Genomic DNA, 19,161 nt, shown 5'->3' with positions numbered 1-19,161 from the left:
CAGCTTGTGTTTGTGTGTGTGTTGTGTGTGTGTGTGTGTGTGTGTGCATGCTTACTTGCACCCACCTCTCAGATTACTGAGGGGAGTAGGCTGAGAGAGAGAGATGAGATTACGTCGTAGGCTGCAAACAGCCCCAGACCCAGAGGTTACTGCAAGAAAATCTCTGCTGCTGTTTAAGAGGAGGGGTTGTTGCACTGTCAGTATTACACAGAACTATTCATAGCCCCCAACCACCACCCCCCACCCCCTGCCTGTTAATCTTTTATGCTACAACTCCAGGGGGATTGGTTTGTGTGTGTGTGTCTGTGTCTGTGTGTGTGTGTAGCAGTGTGCTGTGAAGAAGTTTGGAAGTGCTCTTTCAAAAGCCAAATCAATTGCAGTTACCATTTAATAGGGTGGAGGAAAAAAAGGAAAACGTTTTGCTTTTGATCCCTCATCAAGAAAAGCACCCGGAGCCATTGCTGTGAGTTTGCAAACTGACTGGTTGGTTGTTGTTGTTGTTGACTGTGGTGCGGTGACTGGCTCTTTATCTGTCACAGGGTTGCCCTCCCCTCTACAGTGGTGGAGTGGTCACACGGATTATGAGCGCTCGTAACCCACACACACACACACACACACACACACACACACACACACACACACACACATACACACACACACACCGACCCTGACACCCACCGCCACTCTTGACCGCGAGGCCATAAAAACAGCACATGAGAGAGACTCAGAGAGAGAGACAGAGACAAAAAGATAGAGGAAAAGAGAGAGCCAGAGAGAGAAAGAAAGAGAGGAAAAGAGAGAGAGAGATGTAGGCAGAAAAATAGATGGAGATGGATGAAGGCGGAGTGGCGACTGCAGGGCCACATTTGATCCCTCTCCTCCCCCACACCAGAGAGGCGCAACGTGGAGTAATCAAGGATCTCTGCTCCCACTGCTGGGATAGACATGTGGCCTGTCCATGGCGTGTGTGTGTGTGTGTGTTTTTGTGTGAGAGAAAGAGAGTGAATCAGAGTTTGTGAGTGTCTGAGTCAGAGTGTGTGTGTGTGTGTGTGTGTGTGTGTGTTTTGGTGGGGTGGTGCTCTAGGGCATCGACTGCATCGCTATGACAGCAGTCTCCTCGGTCACCCCAAGCTTTGCCTCCCCGCCCTGCCGAATCAAAGGGGGTAGGGGGTGGGTGGGGGGCATTCCACCGCAGGCCACATGGAGCCAAGCACGGCTCACTGGGGGAGAAAAGCCCTAAATAAATACATTTTTTAAAAAAAAAGAACAGAGAGAGAGAGAGAGAGTAGAGAGAGAGAGTGAAAGAAAAAAAGGGTGAAAAGTTAGCTGCAGGACACGTCAGTGCCCCATACCAAGGCTCCTCTGCTGCAGGACACACGTCAGTACCCCATACCAAGGCCCCTCCCCGCTGCGGGACCGTCGTCCAGTGCCCCATACCAAGGCCCCCCGCTGCAGGGACAAAAATGGTGCCCCATACCAAGGCCCCCCGCTGCAGGACACATGTCAGTGCCCCCATGCAGGACCCCGGCTGCAGTGCCAGTGCCCCTACCAAGGCCCCCCGCTGCAGGGACCGTCCAGTGCCCCCCATACAAAGGCCCCTCCGCTGCAGGACACACGTCAGTGCCCCATACCAAGGCCCCTCCGCTGCAGGACACATGTCAGTGCCCCATACCAAGGCCCCCCTCTGCAGGACACACGTCAGTGCCCCATTGCCCCATACCAAGGCTCATCCGCTGCAGGACACACGTCAGTGCCCCATACCAAGGCCCCTCCGCTGGAGAGCTGAAGGAGAGGAGGGGTATTTGGGATGTAGGAGTAGGAAATTAAGAGTGATCAGCGTTGAGATTTAGCGCTCGCCTCGCTATAGAGATGCTAAATGCTCCACGGGATTGCAGATTAAACAATATTGGCTCCATCAGCGGTAGGCTCAGCTGCTGTTAACACACACACACACACACACACACACACACACACACACACACACACACACACACACACACACACACACACACACTCATCCAAATGCTACTTGAGTATACATTTTCAAAGCAAGAATGCTCACAAACACATATACTCTGCTTTTTGGAAGTATATCTAAACCACACAAATCTACACACATACACACTGCTATCAGGCAGTGGAGCTAAACCACACATACATACATACATACATACATACATACATACATACACACACACACACACACACACACACACACACACACACACGAACACACTGTTCCAGACAGCGTGTCAGTTCTGTCCGGGAGATTGACTTCTTCGGCAGCAGTCCCAGCAGCAGTAGCAGGCGCTGTGCTGTGCGTCGAGACCGACTCTGTGTGTGTGTGTGTGCGCGCGCTAGGTCACTGAAGCTGGATCCAGAGAGGAAATCAATAAGCACAGAAGCCCAGGAGCTCAGAGCAGAGCCTCCCCCATCTCTCCCTTCCCAAGACAGATCCAACCCCAACACCCCCCACCCCGCACCCTTCCAACCCAACACTACCTCTGAGGAAAACGCCAGACTGAAGTATACTTGCATTACAGTCATTAGATACTTATTAGATGTTAAACTTTAATGTGCCGCTATGAATTATAATCCCTTAGGGTTCTGCTCATGTCCGAGTCTGTCTTGGTGCTCTATTGATTCCCCTATGAGATACTCTAAGAACACCGTCTACTTAGGTTGCATTCACAAATGACACAGTAAGAGTTGAATACCGTTCAATAAATGTGGGAATTGGGCGTTCGAGAGTTTTGGACACTCTGTGAACACTGTGGACACTCATGAAGACTAGAAAGCAGAGATGAATAGGTCTACTTGAAGTCCCTTTGTTGTGGCCGTTCGTTCAGTGGTGTTTGTGTGTGTGTGTGTGTGATTGTGTGTGTGTGAGAGAGAGACTTGGGGCTCTATCTTGCACTTTAGCGCAATTGACTTTGCGCAAATCACTTTGTGGGCGGATCTTGGGCACTGTTTCTATTTTACCGGCGGGATAATGACTGTTGCGCCCGGAGCAAATCTAAAATTGGGTGGACTGTAGTTGCTACATTACTCATGGGTGTGGTTTGGGCGTAACGTGCAATAAACCAATCAGAGAGTCATCTCACATTCCCATTCTCACATTCCCACGCTTGTTCCATAGCGGATTGCTATTATGATGGCGGATTTGCCAGGCGCAACCAGGAACGGTTCACAGCGCTATAGTCAGTTGGGAACAGTTTGCTATTGATTTTTCCTCTTAACAAAATGTAAAACAGAAATGTCACTTTCCGATGTTTTGGGATCACTCTCACTGAATCACGAGGTTATGAATGCATGGTGATATTTTTGCAATGTAATTTAACATTACCTCACTACAGTGCAGATCTGTCAGATAAGCTCTCCTCTCCCGTGCTGCTGCTAGGGCATTTGGGTTAAATGGCATCAGCATGCAGTTCAACATCACGTCTCATTAAGTCCACTAATATTTCCTAATTTATGTCATCAACACATCCGTGATTCGTTGAAATGTGTTCGCTAGATTTATACCTGTTTTTTCACATCGGACACCACACTGATTTTCCTCGTGTTGCAATATTTGTCCTTGTAATTATGTATGATTTGGAGAAATGGGAACTGCGTCGTATAGATGAGAGGAGCAAAGTGCATTGCTCAACAAAGGCGCCAAAGCAAGCGCTCCTGCAGGTGTAAGCTACGACTGTACCTTACCAACAGGCAACTCAACAACGAGAAACAGTTTCCAAGTTGACCTAACTTTCCAACTCTGCACAGTATCCCATTAACTGCATGACAGTAGGCTACAATATTTATTTTATGTAAAGTAGAGTTTGTAAACACGTTATCATCAACTGGTTGCTGGTTAACAGCACATAATAAGCTTATTTAAGCGAATTCACAAACTCAAGACTTCAAGGCCATCATGGATATAAAACGTTTTTTGAAAACAACGAAATGATGGAGGGAACATAGCAAAGTTTGGAGTTATTTCAGATGGGCTACAACAAGGTAGGCAAATTGTGGTGCTTGTCAAAACCTGCTAATGCTTATAGGCTGATGTTAAAGTGCACACGATGTTTAGTAAGTAAGTAAGTAATTTTTATTTATAAAGCACATTTAAAGCAGTGCAAAACTTGTGTTGTGTTGTACAGTGACTAGCTAGAATAGATAAATAAATAAAAGCATGCAGTGTACAGTTGCAACACTGGCATTCCAATAGACAAAAAAGAAAAACATCTGCACGCAGTGTACAGTTGCAACACTGACAGCATTGATTAATAAGAGACATAAAGTGAGCTAAGAGCAATTTAGATACATAAAGAAATTAAAACAGTGTCTTAAAGGAAAGAAGAAGCTAAAAACTAAGGGGTAAAGGCTGAAAGTAAACATAAAGTACAATAAAAGCAAGATAAAAGAATGAAGATCTAAGAGGCAAAGGCCAATGTATATAGGTAGGTTTTAAGTCTAGATTTAAAAGTAGCAGTCGTGGGAGCAGATCTGATATCGGGAGGTAAACCGTTCCAGAGGCGTGGAGCTGCAATTTCAAAAGCACGATCCCCTTTTTGCTTCAGGCGGGACCGCCCAACATGGAGAAGATCTTTGTCAGTAGACCTGAGGGGCCTGGATGCATAGCAAAGCTGTAGCATGTCTGAGATGTATATAGGGGCCTGGCCATGGAGGGACTTAAAAACTAGAAGGAGCATTTTAAACTGGATTCTAAAACAAATAGGGAGCCAGTGCAGAGAGGAGAGGACAGGGGTGATGTGTTCATGCTTCTTGGTGCCTGTTAAAAGCCGGGCAGCAGCATTCTGCACCAACTGCAGGCGGGCAAGCTGGTTCTGGGGGAGGCCAAAGTATAGTGCGTTGCAGTAATCCAGCCGAGATGTAATAAATGCATGGATAACTGTTTCAAAATCTTTAAAGGACAGCGAGGGCTTGAGCCGGGTGATCACTCTCAGCTGATGGTAGCTATTTTTTATGACTGCATTTATCTGCTTTTTAAAACACAGGTCAGGCTCAAAGATAACCCCAAGGCTTTTTGCAGAGGGTTTAACAAAAGGGGAGAGGTGTGATAGACTGTCAGCTACTGTGGGTATTGATTTAGGGGAGCCGAAAATTACCACCTCGGTCTTGCTGTTGTTGAGTTGTAGGAAATTGTTAGACATCCAATGCTTGATGGACTCTATACAATCTAGGAGGGATTGGGTGGACTGCTGTGATGTCAATGGAAGATATAACTGTGTGTCATCAGCGTAAAAATGAAAAGAAACAAAGTGATTACGGATAATGTCCCCTAGGGGGAGCATGTATAGGCAAAAGAGTATTGGCCCTAAAATTGAGCCTTGAGGGACACCATAGGAGACCGGAGCTGAGGTAGATGAGGAGTGACCAATGGAGACGGAGAAAGTTCTGTGTTGGAGATAGGACTTGAACCAGAGCAGTGCTGTCCATGCCCACCCACTCTTCCAGGCGGTTGAAGAGGATGGTATGATCCACAGTATCAAAAGCTGCACTGAGGTCCAAAAGGACCAGGACTGCATTTTGACCTGCATCGAGTGTGAGGAGCAGGTCATTTGTTATCTTCAGCAGTGCAGTTTCTGTGCTGTGAAACGCTCTGAAGCCTGATTGAAAGGGCTCCAAGATGGCATGTTGGGATAGGAAGGGGGACAGCTGGGACAACACTACTTTCTCTAACACTTTGGAAATAAAGGGCAGTTTAGAGATGGGCCTGTAGTTATTCAGACATTTGGAATCTAAGTTGGGTTTCTTCAGTAGAGGCTGGACAACAGCATGTTTAAGGCAAGCAGGGACAGTACCAGATGACCGACAAGAATTTACAATAAGTTTAAAGCCATACACAACGGTAAATTGGAACAAAACTAAAGGTAACTTTAGCCTTTATAGGGCTGTATAAAGTTGTCCAAATTAATAGGTCGTAATTAGGCGTTGTTGTTGTAATGTATTGCATGTAGATGTACTATATAGGCTACTAAATTTTTAGTTGACCAATGCACGAACAAAACCGGGAAACGGACAAATATGATCAAGGCTTTGAATGTTTCCAGCTGTGCACAGGGTGTCTGTAGATCGGTGTGCATAGCATTCATTTCTGCAGGCCTGTGGCCATGCATGCGCCCTTAAATTAGCATCTGAATTTGCGCCAATGACTTTAGACCAGGAGGTTCCTGGTCTGTGGCAGTATTGTTATCTGAAAATGCAAAATATCAACAGGGCTTGCCCACGTTTGCTTTGCGCCCGTGGCGCACATGTACCCGTGGAGGGAAAATTCCAATATGCGCTGACTGCAAAATAGGAAAAACAAAAGCGCGAGTATACAAAGTCAATTGCGCTGGTGTCCAAGATAGAGCCCTTTGTCTCCTGAGCAGGTTAGAGCAGCCAGGCCCATCCCTGCTTTAGCTCCTCATCATCCCCTCCAGCTGTGGAAATGTCAACAGGGCTCACCCCAACAGCAGACCAAAGGTCAGCAAACTCTTGGTGTTTGTGTGTTAAGGGGCGTTTCAATGTTCTTGGCCTGTGTGTGTGTGTGTGTGTGTGTTTTGGGCGCCCCACCCTTTGGTTCAAGCCCTTACGATAACACCAAGGTCTAAGGGCTCAGTCATGCACACATTCTCACTCTCCCTCTCTCTCTCCCCTCTCTCCCTCTCTCTCTCCCTCGCCGTCACTGCCGGTGTAAATGGCTCCTCACAGAGGTGATGTTGTCGTTGGCTCCATGTGGCTGACAGTGTTTCCACAACTCTTCCCGCCTGTCCCTCCCTACACACACACACACACACACACACACACACACACACACACACACTGACTGCAGGGGGGGAGTAAAGGTCAGAGCTGCGTGTGGCAGAAATGTTATTCCAAAGCAGTGTTTCGTATGCATTGGGGAGAAGAGGGAGGTGTGTGTGTGTGTGTGTGTGTGTGTGTGTGTGTGCAAAAGAAGGAAGAGAGTGAAGAGACTGAGGCTGAATGGAGAGAGACAGAGGAGGTGAAAGAGACCGGGATGAAGAGACTGAGAGAGAAGAGAGAAAGAGAAGGCTATATACAGATGGATAGACTGAGAGGAGAAAGACAGGAAGATGGAGAGACTGGGAGAAAAGGAGATAGCGTGGGAGATGGAGAGATTGAGAGAGAAGGAGAAATAGAGAGACTGGGAAAGAAGGCGTACGGGAGAGAAAGATGTGATTGGGAGGAGCAAGAGAATCACCCCTGCAGGCTCATCTTCCCCACAGCAGAAAGGGCATCTTGTGCTGGTCAGGACAATGCCCGTCTATTTCTGACTGCCTGTCTTTTTTCCCCCCTCCTCCTCTCTCCCTCCATCCATCCATCCCTCCTTCCATCCCTCGCTCATTTGACTTTTCCTTGAAACTGAGAACAGAAAACAAACACATGTGAGGGTGTCAGAGAGAGGAGGAGGAGGAGGAGGAGGAGGGCTAGGAGAGTGGAAAAAAACAGTCTGGAGATTCACCATTGACCAGACAGCTGCACGCCCTTTAATGTTCTTTCTTTCTTTCTGTCTTGTTTTCTTCCTTCCGTCCTTGTTCTCTCTTCTTTTTTGCCTCTCTCTCTCTCTCTCTCTCTCTCTCCCTCTGGGCTGTCATTATGAACATATGGCTGAATGGTAGTTTAGTGCAGCATCATCTACTCAGGGTCTCACCCTCTCAGTGTGTGTGTGTGTGTGTGTGTTTGTTAGAATCTGGGAAGCCAGCTGGCATTTTCTGGAAAGCACAGAATGAATACATACACACACACACACAACTCTCACACTCACACACCCAGGCAAAGAGAAATATTTAAAGCATGACTGAGTGACTGAAAAAAGTCTCATAACTCCACGACAACAACAGCGTGACTATTGATGTGCTGGCCACCATGGCAACGGACTGGGGCTTTTCTGTGTGTGTGTTTGTGTGATGGAGAGATGAGTCACCATGCGGACGAGAGGAATGACATGGCATGGCACAACATGACATGACACAGTGGTGGCTCGTTCTTTGATCGGACCACGTCTCTTTTGGGAGGAGAGGGAGGGGAGGAATAGGGTGTGTGTGTGTGTGTAATGTGTGTGTGTGTGTGTGTGTGTGTGTGTGTGTATATTTGGGGTGCACTGCATCATGGAAGGCTGATTAAAAATGCAGAGGGGTTTACACAGCAGGAGCGGGTCTGATCCCAGCCACCCAGACAGACTGTTGCCGTGAATAATTTATACCCAGCGTTCAGTTTTTCCCTTATTTATTTTTATCTCCCTCTCTCTTTGGCTCCTCGTAGCCATTCTCTTCCTCCTCTTCCTCCTCCCTCCTCCTCATCCTCTTCCTCCTCCTCGTGATAGCTGAGTGGGTTAAATAGTACCGAGGCGTAATCATGCCACTCCAAAATGGTAAAGCATAAGGTCTCACAGGGTGGATTCTGAAGCTGAAAAAAACCAAAATAATTCTTTGGTGAGTTCAGCCTAGATGTCCGATAATGGGGACTCTTCTGTTTGCTCAGAGCTACTGTATTTGTAAAATTGGTGTCTGTGTGTGTGTCTGTGTGTGTGTCTGTGTGTGTGTGTGTGTGTGTGTGTGTGTGTGTGTGTGTGTGTGTGTGTGTGTGTGTGTGTGTGTGTGTGTGTGTGTGTGTGTGATTTAGCCAGTCTGGCCTACCGTTTTAATGGGATGTCTCAGAGAGGCTGCCATCAGCAGACAGAGCAACAGTAATGATGGGCTAAACAGCCCAGCCTCCAGCTCTCTCTCTCTGTCCCCCAGACAGACCTCCACCTCCACCCCTGTGCCATTTCATTTGTGCAGCACTGTCCACTCCCTAGCCTGGCCTGGCCAGCATGACCGATCTCGCTTTCTCTCTTTGTGCTCGACGGCACTTTCAGATTCAAATGCTTGTTTTTTTTTTGCCTTTCACAGTAGCAGATGTTGTCGGCATTGTTAGCAGGTGGTGAGGACACGCTGATCTGAAGTCATTGCGGCAGCGTCTCTATATTTGAGCATGCTGAAGCGTCTCTGTGCAAACCCGCATCTAAAGAGGGACTCTACCAGTCGCCACGCTGTCTGTATTTTTAGTTGCATAGCACCAGACTCAGTTTGATGATGAGGAGAGCAAGAGAGTGTGCATTAGTGTCACTTCCCTATTTAGACACGGTTGACTCCAAAGTGCGGTCCTTTATTTTAATCCATTACATGAGCTGTTGTTGCATTCCTACTCTCTTTGTCTCCTTCTCTATTTTAATCCATTACATGAGCTGTTGTTGCATTCCTACACCTTTCTCTCTCTCTCTCTCTCTCTCTCTGTGTGTGTGTGTTTTAAAGAAAATCTTAGTGCTCGTGCACAGCCCTGGCTCTGGAAGTGGGCATACAAACAAAGTGTCTCAGACTGAGGACAGAGCCACATACTATCTCTGCCAATCGGCAATGTTGTTTTAGGAGCACAGAATGAAGGTCCATATTGGATTGTCTGTTGAGCTCAAACATCCCCAGCCTTTCAACGAGCATCCACTTCAGCTCTGATCTCTGTGCCAAATTCATCTCTTGTGACTTTTGTAATGATGTATGTGCTTGGTGCTGGGTAGTGAATTTCCGTGACCTATTTGACCGCCTACTTCAACTGAACCCACTGAATCTAACTGAAATCTCTCTCTGCTTCACTCTAGGCTTGGGTGAGTGGCGAGCAGCAGTGAGAGACTCCGCCCTCCCCCCCCTGTTGCCATAGCAGAGGCTCCGCATTGGTTGCCACGGTCCCTCCCTCCCTCGCTCGCCGCAGCCATGCCGCCACCTGCCGACATCGTGAAGGTGGCCATCGAGTGGCCGGGGGCCTTCCCCAAGCTCATGGAGATTGACCAGGTGAGTACCCGAACTTTTCGGGGGGTGTGTGTCACAGAATGCAATTGTAGCTAAGTGGTCCTGTGTGCATATGCACATAAATCAGGTAGAATGACTTATCAATGTATGTAGATGATGTTGTCATTTAGTTCAGGGATGTATTGCGTGTGTTTGAGTCTTGAGGACTTCAAGGTATGAAGAGATGCCTCCCTTGAGTGAAGTTGTTAATGATGCTCTGCAGGCTGGAACAAAATGATCACCTAAGGCAGGTCTTAGATCAGTCCAACTTAAAAAGAACTCCAAAAGTTGCCAGCTTTAATGAATGTTTAGTCTGAAGTGGGAGTGGGAGGAGGGTGTGATGGGTGAAGAAACTGGGAGGTCACCTGTCCCCATCATCAGACGAGACAGCGGCAAAGTTATCTACGCGAACCCGACGCATTAGTACGACACGGCGAAGAGACATCCGTTTCATCAGTGCCTGAACCTGCCCAGCTTTGATGTCGGAGCTTTGTAGTCGGAGATGAGAGTAGTTTTATCGGAGTCGTCCGTCGGCCAAGTGAAAGTGCACAGGAACATCACTAATGAGATGAGATTCAGCCTCATGAGCAAATGGGGTACGAGCAAATCAATAGGGTTACACACACACACACACACGCACACACACACACATACCCCCTTACCCACCCAAAATGAAAGCAATTTAATTTCAACAAATTGCTCTTCCATATAGCCAGTTCCCTAGTCCCTAGTTCCCTGCCACAGCTCATGTATATGCATGCACAGTTTCTTTCTCTTAATTGGGTTGGCGACTCCAGATGCGGCTTTCCCAAGCCTTTTGGGGGTTTGTGTGTACAGTGTGTGTGTGTGTGTGTGTGTGGGGGGGTTGTGTTCTGCGCAGCTCAGCATGTTTGTGTCCCTTCGTGCGATGCGACGGCACCGCTGCCCTCCTCTCCTCTTTAATTCCGGTTCCACATAGCAGAAGTGAGCCTCACAGACCTCTACACAGACCACACACACACACACACACACACACAGACAGACAGACCCCTTCCCATGGCGTATGTCTGCTTGAGTCAGCCTCACAAGGCAGGAAGAAATCTCTGCAAGCGCCACTTGTGAATAACCCCAAATAAAATCACCCCCCCTGCTGAAGGGCTCTGTTACTTAAACACACACCCTTTTTTAATTCCCCCAACTTTCCTCTTCCATTCCTATTCCCCCCCCACACACACACACACACACACACACACACACACACACACACACACACACACACACATTTTCCCCGGTTCCATTCTCAAATATCTCCCATGCCTTAGAGGTTCACAAGGCAAACATTTTGCTCGTTAGCACATGAAATGGATGCTGGTCGCGCCGTGCAAACGAGACGATGTGGAGCTCCCGCAGCTGTTGGCGTTGGCAGGGCTCTGAGGCAGCCCAGGCCGAGCGACAAACCCAGCTTTCAGCTCTCGCTAGCAGGAGCCAGCGCTGCAACCTGGGGTTGAACACCCAGTGGCCCTTGGACTTGAACAGAGCTTGTGTGCGTGTGTTTTCGTGTCTGTGTTTGTGCTGTCGCAGCAGTAAAGCCCTTGTGCCAGTTGTGTTTAGTTGGTGTACTACTCCTGCAGAGCTTGTGTGTGTGTGTGTGTGTGTGTGTGTGTGTGTGTTTTGTATGACTTCAATAGAAAAGGGTAGATGTGACAGTAGCTCTGTGACTATGCTTACAGCCACTAGCCTCATCCACAGTCTACACCCGCACATAAATGTCCAGCCATGTCCCCGCTAGCAGCGACCCTCCTCCCTACACACACACACACAGACATTTGCGTTGCAACTTGTATCCTGGCATGCACTTCATCCACAGATGCCAGATGAGTTGACTCTGCTGTTAGTTTAGATGGAGGCCAGTCCCTTCTGCCTTCCTCTTAGATGGTGTCTGTTACTCGGTATGATCAGAGACTGTTTTTGTTTGTTTGTTTTAATAGTGCTCATTGATTTGGATCTTGTTTACACTTGAGTCTGTGAGTAATGGACCGTTAATGAAGCTCTGTGTTTGTTGATTTCCCACAGAAAAAGCCACTCTCGGCTATCATAAAAGAAGTGTGCGAGGGGTAAGTCTACTAAACTCATTTATTGATTTATTTTCTCATATACTGTACCGGTATATGTGTTCCCAAATGGAACTACACCGAGCTTCAGACACGTGTGTGTGTGTGTGTGTGTGTGTGTGTGTAATATTGACTGCTGCTAAGCTGTCCCAATGGCTCATTTCACAGATGGTCGGTGCAAAGCCATGAGAACTACGCTCTGCAGAACGCCGACTCCACCAACTTCTACATCACAGAAAAGGTAGCACCACCTCCACTAGTACAGCATATCTGTACATTCAGATCTCTCTCTGTCTCTCTCTCTGTCTCTTTCTTTCTGTCTCTCTCTCTCTCTCTCTCTCTCTCTCTCTCTCTCTCTCTCTCTGTTTCTCTCTCTCTCTCTGTTTCTCTCTCTCTCTCTCTGTCTCTGTCTCTCTGTCTCACTCTCTCGGTCTGTCTGTAAAGACCTTTTTAGTCCTCTGTGTGTTACTCCATGTGCTCATAAGTTGAAAAACAAACTGCACCTGTGTTCTCTCTCTCTCTCTCTGTCTCTCTCTCTCTCTCTCTCTCTCTCTCTCTCTCTCTCTAGAATCATAATGACATCAAGAATGGCTCCATTCTGGACTGACCAATCCCTGTGTGTAGTGTGCACTTTTTATCTCTCTATCTCATCCCTCTCTCTCTCTGTCTCTCTCTCTCTCTCTCTCTGTCTCTCTCTCTCTCTCTCCCTCTATCTCCAGCAAATTCTAGGAAATACTCAGTCTGAAAACAATCAATATAGGGTTAATTTGGTGGTGTGGGTATTGGTAGGGATGCTGATCAATCAGACTTGTTTAAATGGCCTTGAGTCCTTACTGAGGCCATCTGCCCCCAGTCATCTAAATTCCTCCCTGTCAACACATTAGTATTTAATTAAAACATTCAGATAAAGGCAAGGGTATGTGTGTGTGTCCATCTCTTTGTGTGTGTGTGTGTAATATTGACTGCTGCTAAGCTGTCCCAATGGCTCATTTCACAGATGGTCGGTAAAGCCATGAGAACTACGCCTGCAGAACGCCGACTCCACCAACTTCTACATCACAGAAAAGGTAGCACCACCTCCACTAGTACAGCATATCTGTACATTCAGATCTCTCTCTGTCTCTTTCTTTCTGTCTCTCTCTCTGTCTCTCTCTGTCTCTCTCTCTCTCTCTCTCTCTCTCTCTCTCTCTCTCTCTCTCTCTCTCTCTCTCTCTCCAGAATCGCAATGACATCAAGAATGGCTCCATTCTGCGACTGACCAAACTCTGTGAGTAGTGTGCACTTTTATCTCTCTCTATCTCATCCCTCTCTCTCTGTCTCTCTCTCTCTGTTGTCTCTCAGTGGCCTTCGGCTCTGAGGTGCGTTGAGTCAGCCTCAGCAGCCAGGCTCTTGAAGCGAGCCGCATTGTGTAACCGCTCGTCCTTGGCATTGCACAGCACCCTCCAACTCCAGCAGGTCTCATCCAGGAGGTGAAAACCCAGCAAATTCTAGGAAATACTCAGTCTGAAAACAATCAATATAGGGTTAATTTGGTGGTGTGGGTATTGGTAGGGATGCTGATCAATCAGACTTGTTTAAATGGCCTTGAGTCCTTACTGAGGCCATCTGCCCCCAGTCATCTAAATTCCTCCCTGTCAACACATTAGTATTTAATTAAAACATTCAGATAAAGGCAAGGGTATGTGTGTGTGTCCATCTCTTTGTGTGTGTGTGTCCCTTCCCCTCCTCCTCCTCCTCCTCCTCCTCCTCCTCATCCCTCTTTTCTCACCATCCACTCCCCTTTACTCCTTTCTCTCTCTCTCTCTCCCTCTTTGTCTTTTCATCTCCTCTGAGCCAGTGCGAGGAGGTCCTCTTCTCTGTGCGTGTCTCTCAGTGGCCTTCGGTCTCGAGTGCGTTGAGTCAGCCTCAGCAGCCAGGCTCTTGAAACGAGCCGCATTGTGTGGCCCGCTCGTCCTTGGCATTGCACAGCACCCTCCAACTCCAGCAGGTCTCATCCAGGAGGTGAAAAAACCCAGCAAATTCTAGGAAATACTCAGTCTGAAAACAATCAATATAGGGTTAATTTGGTGGTGTGGGTATTGGTAGGGATGCTGATCAATCAGACTTGTTTAAATGGCCTTGAGTCCTTACTGAGGCCATCTGCCCCCAGTCATCTAAATTCCTCCCTGTCAACACATTAGTATTTAATTAAAACATTCAGATAAAGGCAAGGGTATGTGTGTGTGTCCATCTCTTTGTGTGTGTGTGTCCATCTCCATGTGTGTGTGTGTGTGTCGTCTTGTGTGTGTGTGTCCGTGTATGTGTGTGTGAATGTACATCTATGTTGTTTGTTGTTCCCCTCGCTCTCCTCCACTCTTGGGCAGACTGCGCCGGTGTGCCGCGCTCCAAGGTTATGGCGAGGGCAGACGCTTCTGCTGAGCTGGAGCTTTTTCCATGCTGCGCTGCGCTGCGCTGCCGGGGAGAGAGAACCGCGGGGGAGCACACGCTCTGTGAGCACGGACGGAGGGAGGGATGGATGGATGGAGGGAGAGAGAGAGAGAGGAGGGATGTATAGAGTATTTAGAGAAAGTGGAAGAAGGATTAGGAAAAGGGATGGAGAGGGTGAGAGGGAAGGGCATATATGGAGATAGGGTGATTGAAAGAGAGAGAGAGAGGGTAGGGGTAGTCCTATACAGTCATTCCCTCTCTGCATCTTTGAAAGAGAAGTGAATATCAGAGATCTCAGTCTCCTCACCATCCTTGCTTACCCTGCGGACAGTGGAAAGCTTAGAGTGTGTGTGTGTGCGTGCGTGTGTGTGTGTGTGAGAGAGAGAGAGAGTGTGTGAGAGAGAAAGCTAGCTTGCACGTCAGACAGAGGCACATTTCTGTAACATACCAGCCTAATTATTCCTCCTCTGGCCCCATCCATCCCACAGGGCACTGGTTGGCAGAGTTCTCACAGCGTGTGTGTGTGTGTGTGTGTGTGTGTGTTTTTCCTGTCCTGATGGTTAAGAGCTCCAGCTCTTACTGCTGGTTGTTTATCTCCAGCGGCTTGTTTATTTGTACTGCCCTCAGAACTAGCCACTAGCCGGTGCAATTCCCCAGCCACTTTACAAGGTTACTAACTCTGCAAGACTAAATACTAACCTCTCTCTCTCTCATATATATATATATACACACACACACACACACACACACACACACACACACACACACACACACACACACACACAAACACACACAGAGGCTGTGCGAACTCATTTTCTAATCCTCCTGTCAGCACATGTGAGATGAAGTAGGCTGTGGAGGAGAGCTTTGGTGCTAGGGGTCGGTGAGGTTATTACTCCGCTGTCTTAGTGGTCTTCTGAGAAAGCCTCCCATATCTGAAAACGATTCAAATAGTTCGGTTCTGCTGCCGTGCTTTCCAGAGTTCGTAGCCTCAGTGGTGTGTTTGAGTGTGAGTGTGTGTGTGTGCGTGCTGATGTTGCTTCGTTTCGGAATGAAAAGACTCTTCCCAAACCCACACACACGCACTCATACACACATACAGTCATAGAAGCATAAACACACATGCATAAATTCCAGCCGGCCATTGACCATAATAAGAGGCTTTAGGCATGACGGCACTCTTGAGGCTAGCCTGCTCTCATGGCCCTGCCCGGAACGTGATGCGGCAGTGAGGCCGACAGTAGAAACTGCAAGGGGTCGAGATGGAAAGGTGTTAGCGCCCTCTACTGGCCAACAGACTCAAATCACAGCCTCAGATGCACTAACAGGCATCCTGCCTCCACCTTATGGACCATGGAAGAATGTTGTGCAATGCAATGTTCCTGTAAACAGTCTCATTTCATGTAGTTTTGAGTTTATGAATCAGATCAGTTGTCTTGCTGCTGAACCACTTGATACTGAGAGGCCAGTCACAGTATCTTTAACTTTCTTTCTTTCTCTACATTTTCAAACAGTTTGACCTTTTCACCTGTACACCTCTACAAATGGTCTTTTGCTCTGTGTTGTCTTACTGTTGTTATATGCAATGTAAGTGTTTATCCTATCAAAAGTGTGTTACGGTCATAAAATTGATGGTGAGCTTTGGTGGTGAAAATTGTTGGTGATATGTGATGTTGGTGAGTTCTAACATTTGCCAGTAGAGGGCGATGCCCATGGTAAGAGTATTGTGAATGATTTTGCCCCTCTCTTTGAGTGCTCAGCTTTGCATGCTTTGTGTAAGTCTGTTGATGTACTGTTTTCGGTGGCTTTTTGGTATCTCTTTTTGCCTATGGTATTTCATGTTATTTGCACTGCCGGCATTTTTTTTAAATTTGGTATAATGATGTATTCACTGTCCAGATGTTTGTTTGGAAAATGAATGTGAAGGACATCTGGTTTGGCAAATACAGTGTGTGTGGAAACCATTTTTGTGGATTTTTTGTTGTTTCTTCACTTCTTTGTTTATGTATGTGTTTGATTGGTTGTGTGTATGCGTGTGCGTGCGTCAGTGCTGCAAGTGTGCTGTGTTGGATGTGCATGTTTCTCCCTGACGTCAAAGTTTTTAAATCTTTGCAGACGGTATCAGAAACTACAGAAGATAATGAAGCCTTGGTAAGCCCCATCCTCCCCCCTACCCACCTCTTCTGAGCTGGATAACCCACCCCACCCCTCTTCTCCAACTCTCTTTCTAATCCTCCGGCCGAGTCTGCATGACCTGACTCAGGTCTCCGTCCGCTGACTGTTTCGGAAATCAGGCAAACTAAGCGGTGGCAGCCTCCGCACTTAACCGTCTACTCACTCTCAGCTGATTTATTCACACTGACCAAAGAAATTGATTGATTGATTGATTTTTTTTTCTCTCACTTTTCTTTCTCTCTCAATCGCATTTCTCCACCCATTTAATGGAATCATCAATTTCCTCTTACTTTTTGCATGTGGTGATGGCCATTTGGGGAATAAACAGCAATACTTAGTAGTCATGCCCTTCAGACACGCCTAAAAACCTTTTTGTCTCCTTAATGGGGTCAGCTGGGGGTGGGTACTCACGCGCACTTAAGATTGCACCAACTCTGTTCTCTGATAGCAAAGATGGATAATGGCCATTTTGCATTTTTACTTTTAAATTATTCCTATTTGCTACCGATGCATTGAAACTAACGGTACTTCAATCAAAACAGTCTGATTAAGTGCAAAAACAAGCCTACAGGGTGCCTCTCCATCCGTTTGTTGGTGGACTTTCAGAGAACAGCTTTGACTGGTGCCTCTTGAAGCTCTTATCTGCATTTAGTACGTGATGAGGGATGTTGTGGTTCTTGTGGGCTATTGAGCTTAACCATTGGCCGGTACTTCACATTATCTGCCTGTAAACAAATAACAATCCACTGAACTCCTACAAACAAACAGTTTCCCTTCTCTCTTACTAAATATAAGAGAAGCACTTGCTCCCTCTCTCAAGGTCAAAGAGAGTGCCCACTTCTAAAGCGCCACTCAGTTTTTCAAGAGGTCCCCTTCACATTGTGCGTGGCGGTACTGACAGGCCAGTGGATCCTCGACAAGCTCTCGCTGGCCGAGAGCCAGAGCACATGACTGTCCAGTGCCAGGTGCAAAAGCTTTACTCACCATATGGTTGGTCTGTGGACTAGTGGCCTCCAACTGCTTCCCCCAGTATGTGACTGACTGCCAAACCTCTGTGTCACTGTACGCGTTAACCCTCTGCACTCTCTCGGGCTGTGTCTTGTTCTTGCCCCTGTGCTAACCAGAGGCAAACCTTTTGTGAGAAAATTATACCAGAGCAGAATTAAATGTATCTAACAAATGATGTTCCAAACAGACATTGAAAGTTCATACCGCAGAGGGCCATTTTGGTAATTATGGATCATTATCAAGCCAGTTTGTTTTTAACAGATTTAACTGATTTTGTTTTGTTTTGTATTGTGCTCTACTGCTTTCCAGCAGTATTCATGCTTTGAAGGTTAAACATGGGAAGAGGCTACAATGTTGAAGCAGTAGTGATACAGTCTACCACAGGGGGGCAGCACTGCTCCATGAAGGCAGCAACCAGGGTTTCAGAATTGAGATAAACAAAAGAAGTTAGTCATGAGGAATTAAATGAACAGAAAAACAATGGAATTATTAGTTTGTAAAATAAATCCTCTGGACTGTCATTGTTGACAGATATTGAGTCATGAAAATCCACTTAAGCCATCCAGCTTTTTACAGTAAATGATAAAACACCATTCAGCGCACTCATACTTTTTAGTTATAAGTTTTAATAATAGCTCTTATTAATTAATATGTTATTGGGACATTTATCTTTGTAATTTTTATATTATTTACCACAGCTGAAAGGTGATCATTTTCCTTTGACTTAGTCCATTTTTCACAGCAGTCTCAGCCAGTAGATTTTATGTGGACATTTATTGTGTGCATTGTAAATATGACTTTTATTTGCCTTTTATGTTCTTTATCTCGCAGTTCTTTTCCCTTTGAATATTTTTACATTTCAGTGATGACTCTATGTTTTGTTCATGCAGCTGTTCTATTTGTGCTAAAGAATGCTGTTTTCTAGTGTTTGGAAGGTCTTAAGGAATTTGGTCATACATAACATGAAGGCCTAATGACATCTCATTGGTACATGGTGAACAGAAAATCAAGGTCAATAGAATAATGCTAGTGTAGGTCACTTACTAGTACCAGTGAAGTTAACCTTTTCAGAATGCAGACCCACAACACCTGTCAATCTAAGGCCTTGGCAGTTGTGTTGGCAGTGGCTGACCCCAGTCCAGCACTTAACCCTTGAGGGATTGACCTAGTGGCTTGAACTGCTGTGCTTGGATCTATGGTCTCAGTTCTGTTTCATCATCTTGTTTCAATGGACACTCATACAGTTCCATAACTTTGACTCTTGCTTTGCCCGTAACATTAAGGTCTGAATTAGCTGGTACTAGTATGTAAACTGCTGTAGTAGGTACTAGGCATGATGAGGCTGATGTGCGATTTTTGGTTGAGGTAGATTAGATTAGGGACTAACCCAGCTTCCTCTCCTGTCACTGGTGGTGTGACGGCTCTACTAATGGTACTACAGTAACTCAGCATGGGACCTCTGTCTGCGCAGCTGCTCTGCAGCGGCTGCACTACTGCTTCCTGCCGCGCTGTGCTGTGCAGTGTCGCTCACTAGCGCCCCCTGCTGCTCCTGGAGGACTGAGCGCTCTCCTCCTCCTTCTCTTCCTCTAGCGCTCCTGGCTGTGGAATTTGTCTTTCTTCTCCACTTG

General features: G+C 46.8%; 2 protein-coding genes across 2 annotated transcripts in view; both read left to right on the top strand.

The window, feature by feature from the left end:
* The window catches only part of LOC125285679 (engulfment and cell motility protein 1-like), a 34,615-nt gene extending 21,417 nt beyond the window's left edge, over positions 1–13,198 (top strand). Inside the window, exons 2-5 of the mRNA XM_048230220.1 lie at positions 9,647–9,836; positions 11,886–11,926; positions 12,092–12,164; positions 13,142–13,198. Coding sequence (XP_048086177.1) covers positions 9,759–9,836; positions 11,886–11,926; positions 12,092–12,164; positions 13,142–13,198 — 249 coding nt within the window. The 5' untranslated portion in view covers positions 9,647–9,758. The remainder of the gene's footprint in view (positions 1–9,646; positions 9,837–11,885; positions 11,927–12,091; positions 12,165–13,141) is intronic.
* A 3,168-nt stretch (positions 13,199–16,366) lies between these two features.
* elmo1 (engulfment and cell motility 1 (ced-12 homolog, C. elegans)) overlaps positions 16,367–19,161 on the top strand; it is a 60,169-nt gene continuing 57,374 nt past the window's right edge. Inside the window, exon 1 of the mRNA XM_048229146.1 lies at positions 16,367–16,501. Within this exon, the coding sequence (XP_048085103.1) occupies positions 16,380–16,501 (122 nt within the window). The 5' untranslated portion in view covers positions 16,367–16,379. The remainder of the gene's footprint in view (positions 16,502–19,161) is intronic.

This window comes from Alosa alosa, chromosome 20 (genome assembly GCF_017589495.1).
Source record: "Alosa alosa isolate M-15738 ecotype Scorff River chromosome 20, AALO_Geno_1.1, whole genome shotgun sequence".
NCBI classification, from domain to species: domain Eukaryota; kingdom Metazoa; phylum Chordata; class Actinopteri; order Clupeiformes; family Clupeidae; genus Alosa; species Alosa alosa.
Note: the sequence above shows the minus strand (reverse complement) of the source record. Positions and strands in the feature narration are given on the sequence as shown.